At 50.7% G+C, this 11,930-nt stretch overlaps 3 protein-coding genes across 5 annotated transcripts in view; 2 read left to right on the top strand and 1 right to left on the bottom strand.

The window, feature by feature from the left end:
• ZSWIM3 (zinc finger, SWIM-type containing 3) overlaps window positions 1-3,022 on the top strand; it is a 23,032-nt gene extending 20,010 nt beyond the window's left edge. Inside the window, exon 2 of the mRNA XM_011928900.1 lies at window positions 602-3,022. Within this exon, the coding sequence (XP_011784290.1) occupies window positions 602-2,537 (1,936 nt within the window). The 3' untranslated portion in view covers window positions 2,538-3,022. The remainder of the gene's footprint in view (window positions 1-601) is intronic.
• Window positions 3,023-5,119: 2,097 nt separating this feature from the next.
• On the top strand, window positions 5,120-8,089 carry ZSWIM1 (zinc finger, SWIM-type containing 1). Of its 3 annotated transcripts, none has more exons than XM_011928897.1 (2): window positions 5,120-5,172; window positions 6,428-8,089. In XM_011928897.1, the coding sequence occupies exon 2, from the start codon at window positions 6,574-6,576 to the stop codon at window positions 7,942-7,944; it is 1,371 nt and encodes a 456-aa protein (XP_011784287.1). In that variant the 5' UTR covers window positions 5,120-5,172; window positions 6,428-6,573; the 3' UTR covers window positions 7,945-8,089. The 3 variants fall into 3 exon arrangements, with proteins under 3 accessions (XP_011784287.1, XP_011784288.1, XP_011784289.1); XM_011928898.1 differs by having other exon boundaries at window positions 5,138-5,327; window positions 6,428-8,054; XM_011928899.1 differs by lacking the exon at window positions 5,120-5,172 and adding an exon at window positions 5,297-5,441 and having other exon boundaries at window positions 6,428-8,054.
• A 2,033-nt stretch (window positions 8,090-10,122) lies between these two features.
• SPATA25 (spermatogenesis associated 25) lies at window positions 10,123-11,296 on the bottom strand. Its single transcript, XM_011928896.1, has 2 exons — window positions 11,169-11,296; window positions 10,123-10,777 (listed from the first exon to the last, which is right to left on the bottom strand). The coding sequence occupies exons 1-2, from the start codon at window positions 11,221-11,223 to the stop codon at window positions 10,149-10,151; spliced, it is 684 nt and encodes a 227-aa protein (XP_011784286.1). The 5' UTR covers window positions 11,224-11,296; the 3' UTR covers window positions 10,123-10,148.
• Window positions 11,297-11,930: the final 634 nt, after the last annotated feature.

The raw sequence follows: 11,930 nt of genomic DNA, 5'->3' as shown, positions 1-11,930 counted from the left end.
CGCCTCCCAGGTTCAAGCGATTCTCCTGCCTCAGCCTCCCGAGTAGCTAGGACTACAGGCATGCACCACCACGCCCGGCTAATTCTGTGCTTTTAGTAGAGTCAGGGTTTCTCCATGTTGGTGGTCAGGCTGGTCTTGAACTCCTGACCTCTGCCCATCTCGGCCTCCCAAAGTGCTGGGATTACAGGCGTGAGCCAGCGTGCCCAGCCATTTGTTTGTTTTTTTGAGACAGGGTCTCACTCTGTTGCCCAGGCTGGAGTGCAGTGGCATGAACATGGCTTACTGCAGGCTTGACCTCCCAGGCTCAAGCAGTCCTCCCTTCTCAGCCTCCTGAATAGCTGGGACTACAGGAACACACCACCACACCTGGCTGATTTTTACATTTTTTGTAGAGCCAGGGTCTTACCATGTTGCCCAGGCTGGTCTCAAACACCTGGGCTCAAGTGATCCTCCCGCCTCGGCCTCCCAAAGTGCTGGGGTTATAGGCATGAGCCACTGTACCCAGACCCCTTCAGGGTCTTATCTTTATAAGGGGTGTCTTATCTTTATAAGGGGTGGGGGATGGTCAGCACATTCTCATTGTCACCTCTACCTTCCCTAGGTATGTGCAGGTGAAATTTGTCTGCATTCGGACCCAGTCAAACAGGAAGAGAACCCAGGAGGCAGACATGTGCCCAGCGTACTTGCTCCTAAGGTACAACGAGAAACTAGATAGACTGTTTATCAGTGAACTAAACACACAGCACGTACATGGTCACTCTAAAGTGGCTAGTCCTGGAGGAGACACCACTGGCAAATCTCAAAAGACAATGTGCCTGCAGAGACTCCAGCCTGTGCAGCCCACAAGCAAAAAAGACCTTGACACTGCCGAGAAGTCCCTGGTTGAGCCATCGTTTTGCCTAGATAAGGTACAAGTGTCCTCAAAGCCAGAGCAGGAGGGCATCACTCCTTCTGACCTGGCCAAGATAGCAAAAGTGATGAAGAACTTTCTTAAGGTAGATGAGGGTTCCATGGCTTCCTTCAGTGTGGGTGACAGCCAACACCTGGACCGACTCAGCTTCCAGAGCAGTAAGATGAGCGACCTGTTCATCCGCTTTCCAGAGAATCTCTTGCTACACCGGGTGGAGAACACCCAGGGCCACATCCTCTATGCTTTCTTGGTGGAGAACAAGGAACGAGAAAGTCGAGTGGTGCACTTTGCTGTGCTCAAGGCGGAGACAGCCACCTCTGTGGCCAAGATGCTGAGCATCTTCACAGAGTTCAACTCCGATTGGCCCAAGGTCAAGGTGGTCTTTGTGGACCCTTCATTCCATCACCGGGCTATCCTGCAGGAGATCTTTCCTGCTGCCCGCATCCTCCTTTCCATCTACCACACAACCCGACTCTTGGAGAAGAAGTTGCATCGTAGTTCAGCAAATCCATCCTTTAAAAGGCTCATGAAGGAAGCCCTGCGGGAGGCTGTGTTTGTCACTTCCGAAGCCAGCCTGAAAAATCTCTGCCAGATGTCCCAGGCCCTACTGGATGAGGATCTCTTCAACTTCCTGCAGGCCCACTGGTTCACCTGTGAACTGCTGTGGTACGTGCATGTTAGGAAGGGCCTGCTTGCGTGTAACACCTACATGGACAGCCTAGACATTGTCACCAGCAAGGTGTCAAGCCTCTTTCGGGAACAGCAGTCCCTGCTGGACTGCATCCTCTGCTTTGTGGATTACATAGACTTCTTTAATACCAAAGGCTTGAAGAACTTGCCCACAGCTCCTCCCAAGTTAAAGAGAGCTCGGCCAGCAAGCATGCCACTGAAGTCCAAGAAAGCTTTTGGAATCTGTGGAGAGAGCCTTACCAGCCTCCCTGTAGAAGAGACCAAGCCAGACCCACAGCAGGCACAGGTGCAGCAGCGGTCACAGGTGCCGCCCTCGCAGGTTGGCATGCTGGACACCTTGCACCAGAGTGGCTCTGAACTAGCCTACAAGCTGTGCCACAATGAGTGGGAGGTGGTACAGAACTCCACCCACCTGGTGGACATGGCTGGCTCTTCAGTGGACGTTCAGCTGCTAGAGGACTCTCACCAGGTTAGCAAAGATGGCTGTAGCTGCAGCTGTTCCTTTCAACAATGGTACCACCTGCCATGCCGACACATTTTGGCTCTGCTGCACACCAGCCAGCAGCCGGTTGGTGAAGCCATGGTGTGCCGCCGGTGGCAGAAGAAGTACCAGCACCTCCTTGGGCCCAATGGGGAGCTCCAGGATCGTGGCGTGGTCCCAAACACAGGCCAGCCTGAGAAGCAAGGACGGAATGACATGATTCAGGACCTAAGCAGGGAGTTAGCAAACCTGCTCATGCAGACTGAGGGGCCAGAGCTGGAGGAACGCTACTCCACCCTGCGCAAGATTGTGGATATCTGGGCTGACCCCTCCCAGCCGTCTGAGTTCCTTCAGCAGCCAGGAGACTTTAAGGATGTGGGCAGCCTCCCTTTCCTCTGGGGAAAGCAAGAAGAAGGGGAGGGATTCCCTCCCGCTACAGCTGTGATGCATTATTGAAGCACTTTAGCTGAGGCATTGGACCACAAACACTTCTCCTTGGAAGTGTGAGAGTTTAAAGTGGGCAGGACATGCTAGGGGTCAGCATTTTAGCCAGTGTCTTCCTAGGTAGGGCTAGGAATATTGTTACAGTGGAGAGGAAAGGAACTCCACTGTGTGACAGTCCTTTCAATCTGCCCTTTTCAGCCCTACTTTTGGCATTCCTTGGGAGCCTCAGTTGTTGTTCAAGGCCAAAGTTATCTCCGTGCTGCAAGGTCACCCTCTTCCTCCCCCAGCCCCTGAGATCAGATCTTATTTGCCCTGCAAAGATGAATCTCTGCCTCAGGATAGGGTGAGATAAAATCGGTCTGGTAAAAGGGCCTGTTTTCAGGGACAAAGGGAATGAGGATGATCTTTGGCTGTTGCTGCTCTTTATGAAGAATCTTATTTGTAACTTTTTATTCATATTAAAGTTGTTTTTAATAAAATTAAGTAAACAAGGGAAATGTGTTCTGCTTGATCAGGGAAGGAAGAGGAATTGCATAGCAATAGGACTCGACTTTACAATAGGAAGCTGATGCTCTAGGGTGGATTTATTAATTTTAAAGAAAATTGAGGCCGGGCGTGGTGGCTCATGCCCATAATCCCAGCACTTTGGGATGTCGAGGTGGGTGGATCATCTGAGGTCAGGAGTTCGAGACCAGCCTGGTGAACATGGCGAAACCCTGTTCTACTAAAAATACAAAAATTAGCCAGGCATGGTGGCCCACCTATAATCCCAGCTACTTGGGAGACTGAGGCAGGAGAATCACTTGAACCCAGGAGTCAGAGGTTGCAGTGAGCCTAGATCGCGCCACTGCACTCCAGCCTGGGTGACAGAGTGAGACTCTCTCTCAAAAAACAAAAAAAACAAAAAAAAAAGGAAAATTGAGTATTAGCAACCTAATGGGGTTGTGGAGCCAAATAGAACCTGATGCCTCACATTCAAGGATTTAGCAATCTGCCTCTTACTTTGCCCCCTTCCTACAACCAAGCTTTCAAGGTTGATTTCAGGTTGCCTTATATTCTAGCGGGAAGAGGCCAAGTAGACTGGAGGGTGTCGGGGAAAAAACCTGAATCCTAGACCTGACTGGCAGCAACTTGCTGGAGAACTGTGGGCAATTTCTTTGACCTCAGTTTCCTCTGTAAAAATTAGCATGTTGGCCTGTTCTAATCCCAAATTTCTCCTCTAGGTTTACATAAGCACTTTTTTTTTTTTTTTTTTAAATGAGTTTCGCTCTTGTTGCTTGTTGCCCAGGCTGGAGTGCAATGGCGGAATCTCGGCTCACTGTAACCTCCGCCTCCTGGGTTCAAGCGATTCTCCTGCCTCAGCCTCCCAAGTAGTTGGGATTACAAGCATGTGCCACCACGCCTGGCTAATTTTTTGTATTTAAAGAAGGGGTTTCACCATGTTGGTCGGCCTGGTCTTGAACTCCTCATCTCAGGCAATCCACCTGCTTCGGCCTCCCAAAGTGCTGGGATTAAAGGCATGACCTACCGCACCCGGCCCAATAACATTTTTGATGCAGAACTACCAACACTGATTTGATGTTGCTAGTTGGTAAACTTAATCCTCCAAGGCCTGGTAAACACCCAGCTTTCTAAGTCTGCCATCTTCAAGGGAACTGAGGACAAGAGACCAGTCAGTAGGCCCTTACACTAGTGTAGTAGGACCCTAAATACGTCATGGCACCATTCTGAAGAATACTGGAGGGGGTCGGGCTAGAGAATGCCAAATTTTGGCTTGTTTAAGAGGATCTGGATTTCCTCAGCTCTAAAAGTTGGGCTCCCGATCCCCGAAGGAGCAGTAGAATTTGAGACCAGGAACTCAGTTTCCTCATAAGGTAGAATATGCGTTACGACTACATATGCACCATTTCCTAAACTCCAGGGGCTTTAGAGTCTGACACACACACACACACACACACACAGAACAAAACAAAACAAAAAATCGCGGTGGCTCACGCCTGTAATCCCAGCACTTTGGGAGGCTGAGGTGGGCGAATCACGAGGTCAGGAGTTTGAGACCAGCCTGGCCAACAGGGTGAAACTCCGTCTCTACCAAAAATACAAAAAATCAGCTGGGCTTGGTGGTGGGTGCCTGTAATCCCAGCTACTCAGGAGGCTGAGGCAGGAGAATCATCGCTTGAATCCGGGAGGTGGAGGTTGCAGTGAGCCGAGATCGTGCCACTGCACTCCATCCCAGGCGACAGTGCGAGACTCCATCTCAAAAAAAAAAAAAAATCTATAAAATTGCTGTTTATTTTCCTTTTCATTTTCTGCCTTTGAAGGAGCTTCCATAGTAACGTGTCCTTCCAGTCGCCTAGCCTGAAGGGAGGCCCCAGAGATCCAGCTTCAAGGCTCGGCTCTCCCAGATGCAAGTATCATTAGACTGTCGTTGGTTACCGCCAGCCGAGCCCCTTGTAACCCTGGCAACACCGCCCGCCCGCGAATTGTCGCACTACGATTGGTCCGTGGCGCTAAAGCCTGAAAGTTAATTCCTCAGACATTGGCCCGAGTCACTGCGATGCTGACACCGTGGTTGGTGAGTTTGGATGTCAGTCAGAGTCGGAGGCAGGGTCAAATAGGGAGAAATGGCGACGGAGCCAGGCTGTGGGTGAGTGACTCCTGAAGGGGTGGAAGTGTGAGACAGTGGATCACCGCAGTCAGCCGTCATACAGCTCCCAAAGGGGTGTAAGGGAGGTTTTCTTCTCATCCGGCTCCAGCCGGACTCGGAACGTCAGACATCCACATCTCCCACCCAGGTTAGAGGTGAGAGGTCAAAGGCCGTATTCCCTCTCTGTTGGTTTTTGGACCCCACGTACTGTGGACAGCGGTCAGGATCCCGAACCAAAGACTCAGCTTTCAGCTACTTACAGAGTAATGGTGGGCAAGTCACTTAACTTCTTTGAGCTTTAGTTTATCATCTGTAAAATGAGGACAGTAACTCGGTCTGGGGCCAAATAGAGGAAACGCTGGAATAGACCATTGCTGCTAAAAGAGGGATATAGTAGAGGCAGGAGAAGCTATGTACATTTGTCAGCCATATTTTATGGTGGAAGGGATTGAGGCTCAGAGAGGGTCACTGACTTGCCCAAGATCACCCAGCAAGTTTGGAGCAATTGCAGTTCTCTTATGCATACCAGGACCAAAGGAAAGAATGGATGCCAATCAGTCATTTATAAATATAAAATCATATTTTTATTTTATTTTATTTTTTGGGACGGAGTTTCACTCTGTCACCCAGAGCTGGAGTGCAGTGGTGCAACCTCGGCCTCCTGGGTTCAAGCGAGTCTCCTGCCTCAGCCTCCCAAGTAGCTGAGACTACAGGCATGGGCCCCCATGCCCGGCTAATTCTTTTTGTATTTTTAGTACAGACAGGGTTTCACCATGTTGGCCAGGCTGGTCTCGAACTCCCAACCTCAAGTTATCTGCCCACCTTGGCCTCCCAAAGTGCTGGGATTACAGGCATGAGCCACTGCACCTGGCCAGAATGCTATTTTTTAAAAAAGGCCATATGCAGCTCTGGCCGTACCTATTTAAATCCCCTGTAACTATATCTTTCCATAGTTAGCTTCTTATCATTTAGATCTCAGCTCCAATATCATCCTTCTCCCCTGAGAGGCCTTCCATTAGCACTTTAACTAAAGTATCCTTCCCTTCCCCAGCTTACTCTCTGACATGTTACTCAGGTTTATGGTCTTTGTAAGCTTCATTATTGGATATATTTTTGCTTATTTGTTTACATGTTTATTGTGTATCTTCCCCTAGAACAGTGCTGACATATAGTAAGTGTTCAACAAATACTGTGTGGATGAATAATTGAAGAGCCAGGTGCCTGCGTCTCCTTAAACCTCTGTTCCTCTCCATAGGCCCATCTTTGGAAAAAGATCTGGGAATGATTGTCTAGCCTCAAGCCTCAACTTCCTTGAAGCTTGAGAGACTCAAAGCCTCATGGACACCTGCCCTGCAAAGAAAGTATTTTGACCTTGGCATTTGGACATCTCCCATCTCCCCCATGGCCCTGACAATGCTGAATGGGCTCCTGATTAAGGACTCAAGCCCACCTATGCTGCTGCACCAGGTTAATAAGACTGCCCAGTTAGATACCTTCAACTACCAGAGCTGCTTTATGCAGAGTATCTTTGACCATTTCCCTGAGATCTTATTTATCCACCGGACCTATAACCCAAGGGGTAAGGTCTTATATACCTTCCTGGTGGATGGACCTCGGGTGCAGCTGGAGGGTCATCTTGCCCGAGCAGTCTACTTTGCCATCCCTGCCAAGGAGGACACTGAAGGCCTGGCCCAGATGTTTCAGGTATTCAAGAAGTTTAACCCAGCATGGGAGAGAGTCTGTACCATCCTGGTGGATCCTCATTTCCTTCCACTGCCCACCCTAGCCATGGAGTTCCCCGCAGCTGAGGTCCTGCTCTCAGCCTTCCACATTTGCAAGTTCCTCCAGGCCAAGTTCTATCAGCTGTCCCTTGAACGACCCATGGAAAGGCTGCTCCTGACCTCCCTGCAGAGCACAATGTGCTCAGCCACAGCAGGCAACCTGAGAAAGTTGTATACACTCCTGAGCAACTGCATCCCCCCAGCCAGACTGCCCGAGCTTCACTCACACTGGCTGCTCAACGACCGCATCTGGCTGGCTCACCGCTGGAGAAGCCGAGCTGAGAGCAGCCGCTACTTCCAGAGCCTCGAGGTCACCACCCGCATCCTCAGCCAGTTCTTTGGCACCACCCCATCTGAGAAACAAGGTATGGCTTCTCTGTTCCGTTACATGCAGCAGAACTCTGCAGACATGGCAAGCTTCAACCAGGGCCTGTGTGCCCAGAACAATCATGCCCCATCAGACGCCATCCCCGAAAGCCCCAAAGTGGAGCAGCCGGTAGAATCCCATATCCAGCACTCCCTCAATGCCATCTGCACAGGGCCAGCAGCCCAACTCTGTCTGGGCGAGCTTGCTGTGGTCCAGAAATCCACACACCTCATTGGCTCTGGCTCAGAAAAGATGAACATACAGATCCTGGAAGATACCCACAAGGTGCAGCCCCAGCCCCCTGCCAGCTGTAGCTGCTATTTTAACCAGGCCTTCCACCTGCCTTGCCGCCACATCCTAGCCATGCTCAGCACCCGCCGCCAGGTGCTCCAGCCCGACATGCTGCCGGCTCAGTGGACGGCAGGCTGTGCCACCAGTCTAGACAGCATCCTGGGCAGCAAGTGGAGTGAGACCCTGGATAAGCACCTGGCAGTGACTCACCTCACTGAGGAGGTGGGTCAGCTGTTGCAGCACTGCAGCAAGGAGGAGTTTGAGCGGAGGTACAGCACCCTGCGGGAACTGGCTGACAGCTGGATTGGGCCTTATGAGCAGGTTCAACTCTGATTATTCTCGATGCCCAGAGAAGCTCATGCACCTGTGCACACTCACATCCACCCGTACACACACACACACACACACTCTCTCTCTCACTTAATACTGTTATGTATTTCCGTGGGCCCTCCTTCCAGAATAAGGACAAGGTTCAAGGGTCTTCTCATCTACCATGGCCTGCTACCTAGCATGTGTCTAGCTCAATGAGACAGGAGTCAGCAGATCTTATCTGTTTAGTTTACTCAGGTGGCCACATACAGTCTCTGTTGTATATTCTTGGTTTTGTTTTAACATTTTCATAAGGTAAAAAACATTCTTAGCTCAAAGGTCTTATAAAAACAGGCAACCCAGCTGGGCGTGGTGGCTCATGCCTGTAATCCCAGCACTTTGGGAGGCTGAGGTGGACAGATCACTTGAAGTAAGGAGTTCAAGACCAGCCTGGCCAACATAGTGAAACCCCGTCTCTACTAAAAATACAAAAATTAGCCAGGCATGGTGGCGGGCGCCTATAATCCCAGCTACTCGGGAGACTGAGGCAGGAGAATTGCTTGAACCCGGGAGGTAGAGGTTGCAGTAGGCCAAGATCCTGCTGCCACTGCACTGCAGCCTGGGAGGGCGAGGCTCCATCTAAAAATAAAATAAAATAACGGCAACCCCTGATCTAAGATAAGAGATAAAACATCAGGCGGTGAGGTTGAGGTTTGGGGCTTGGTAGCAGTTGCCCCAGTCATGAGATGACTCACTTAACCCATCTCCTTTGAGTGAACTGGGCTGGGAGGCTTCCTACAGAGGAAGAGGCCCCTCTGGGGAGCTGGTTCAGCCAGGCTCCCTGAACTTCTTTCCTTGTCCTATCCTGGGGTCAATAAAACTGAATGCTGCATATTCTATCACTTGTCTAGTTTGTTTTTGTTCCATAGAAGGCAGTTTAGGTTATATTATGGAAAGAATAGACTTTAGAGTGTTATACATGTGAATCCTGGTTGATTCCTTCCCTGCTTGATTTTTGTGCCTGGTTCTGCCTTTTACTAGCCATGAGTCTTATTAGGGTAAGTTACCCCTCTAAACCTCAACCTGATTGTCTGTAAAAATGGGGATTTCCACAGGGTACGTTTACAGAGCAGGCATACCTAGTGGGTGCTCAATTAAGTATTAATTTTCCTTCCTTGCCTATGGTCCTATGATCTGCCTTCAACATGCTGAAAAATTTAAGGCAAGAGGAGAATTCACATGACTAGGACTTAATATAAGAAATTCTGGTGGTGGCTCACACCTGTAATCCCAGCACTTTGGGAGGCCAAGGCGGGTGGATCACCTGAGGTCGGGAGTTTGAGATCAGCCTGACCAACATGGTGAAACTGTGTCTCTACTAAAAATACAAAAATTAGCCGGGCGTAGTGGCAGGCACCTGTAATCCCAGCTACTCGGGAAGCTGAGGCAGGAGAATTGCATGAACCTGGGAGGCAGAGGTTGCAGTGAGCCGAGATCACGCCATTGCATGAGTCTGAGGCAGGAGAATTGCATGAACCTGGGAGGCAGAGGTTGCAGTGAGCTGAGATCGCGCCATTGCACTCCAGCCTGGGTGACAGAGCAAGACTGTGTCTAAAAAATAAAAATTAGAAAAAAAAAAAAAGAAGAAGAAATTCTGGGTAGGCCAGGTATGGCGGCTCACGCCTGTAATCCCAACACCTTGGGAGGCCAAAACAGGCAGATTAGAGCAGCCTGGGCAGCATGGCAAAACCCCTTCTCTACAATAAATACAAAAATTCACTGGATGTAGCACGTGCCTGTAGTCCCAGCTACTCAGGAAGGCTGAGGTGGGAAGATCACTTGTGCCCAGGAGGTCGAGGCTGCAGTGAGCTGTGATCATGCCACTGCACTCCAGCATGGGTGACAGAGTGAGACCCTATCTCAAAAAAAAAAAAAAAAAAAAAAATCTGATCAAGTCTTCAAAACATAAAAGCAGCCTCAACTCTCCAAGCAGGGGCCCCTACCTCAGATAATTTCCATTGTATCTGCCTGACAAAACCTATCTCCTGTCTTAGTGGTATCTGGAGAAACTTTAGGGTCTGGAAGTCCCTGATGCAGGACTGGAATTTGTCAGAACGGCTCAACCACCAGCTCTATCCCCATCCCTGCCATAGGCCCTCCTCCCAACCCTGTCTGCCCAAGAACCATACAGAGAAGCCAGCCTACGTATCTGTTGCTATTTCATCCATCTACAAGCAGAAGCCAGAAGGCTGGCCCCTGTTAGATCTCACTAGCGGCATCTTCCCAGAGGCTGTGTGGGCATATGCCTGCTCCCACTGTGCCCCCTCCACAGCACCCTCTGGCTCCGGATGGGCCATCATGAAAGCTTGAGCAGCCCAGATCAGGTCCTCTTCCCGAACGCCTGGGACGGGCACGGTGGGGATGCCAGCGATCATCATAGCGAGGGTGAGGATGCAGATGTCAGGCTGGGAGCTGGCCTCCTTCCCCACTGCCTCAGAGGGTACGGGTAGAACCCTTGGTGACAGCCCACACAGCATCAGGGGCCTAGGCCTGCTGGGGCCACCCAGGTCGGGGGCTCTGCTTCTGGAGTAGCCATTGTCCCAGCCCAAGCTCTCCGGCTGCCTCACATGCGGGAATTTGTGGCAGTTTCGGCTGTATTCCTTCTGTAGTGTCTCCCAGCTAGTCCCCCCAGGGCAGCCCCTGGCTTGTGGCATTGCCAGGGCTGGGCCCCAGGCCTGGGCAGCAGGTGCCACCTGCTCAGCTTTCTGGCTCAGTGGGCCTGTTCCGCCAGAGGCCACCACCTCTGGCTCTATAGGACTACAGAGGCCAAGGGACAGGCCTGGAGAAGCAGTCCCACCTGCAGAGACAGGAATGAAATGGAACGTTATTCTCGGTCTCTTTGAGGAGGGGCCCCTGAGGGGCAGGGCATGGGAGCAGAGCTTGGGGGAGTAACAAAGACCAGCCCCAGCGGACTGTCTAGAGGTTGGGAACTAGGTGTTACTCATATCCATACTCCCAGTCACCAACACAGAGTAGGTGATGGAGAAGTGTTTGTTGAATTAATGAATAGTGAGCAAGCAGGTAGTTATTGATTGGCAAGGACATTTGGAATGGCTTTTCTTCTAAAAGAATTGATTCTAGGGCCAGCCCCGAAATGCCCAGCAGAACCACCACCTCCCCAGAGCCAGAAAGCAACTTCTCAGGGGAAGCTGCAGCACTCCCTCCAATTACAGGTGCCCCCTGCTCACCTTGGCCAGAAGGCAGAGGACCCGGATGAGTTTGTGGAGTCCTGAAGTAGGACATGGCTTCCCCAGAGCCCCGGTTTGTGAGGGAATAGTAATCTGCCTCCTATCCTCCCTTCCTCGCCCTTCTGGAACGTCACCTCACAGACCCTCCTCTTTGCACCTGGAACCCACCTTACAGCATTGACCTATTCATTCTAGAACCTGAACACGACAATAGGATGAGGTTAAAAGAGCACCAGACCAGGAGCTGGGTGTTCTAGGTTCTTGCCCTAACCCTGGATGAGTCACCCGGACAGTTTTGTTCCTTGATATCCTTATCTGTAAAGTGGGTCTGATGACTGCCCACTATCTCATTAGAAGTTTTGAGGATGAAATGAGGTCATTTGTATGGAAGCAAATGACCAGAGATGGAAATACAGGAGCCAAGTGCTTTGTGCCTTGTAGAGTAAGACTTGGGGTCAGACCCAGTATTAGTATTTTTCTTTTTCTTTTTTTTGAGATGGAGTCTCACTTTGTTACCATGGCTGGAAGGCTGGAGTGCAATGGCAAGACCTCAGCTGACTGCAACCTCTGCCTCCTGGGTTCATGTGATTTTCCTACCTCAGCCTCCCAAGTAGCTGGGACTACAGGCACCCGCCACCATGCCTGGCTAACTTTTGTATTTTTAGTAGAGACAGGGTTTCACCATGTTGGCCAGGCTGGTCTCAAACTCCTGACCTCAAGTGATCCACCCACCTCGGTCTCCCAAAGTGCTGGGATTACAGG

The sequence above is a fragment of the Colobus angolensis genome, unplaced genomic scaffold (genome assembly GCF_000951035.1).
Source record: "Colobus angolensis palliatus isolate OR3802 unplaced genomic scaffold, Cang.pa_1.0 Scaffold8, whole genome shotgun sequence".
NCBI lineage: Eukaryota > Metazoa > Chordata > Mammalia > Primates > Cercopithecidae > Colobus > Colobus angolensis.
Note: the sequence above shows the minus strand (reverse complement) of the source record. Positions and strands in the feature narration are given on the sequence as shown.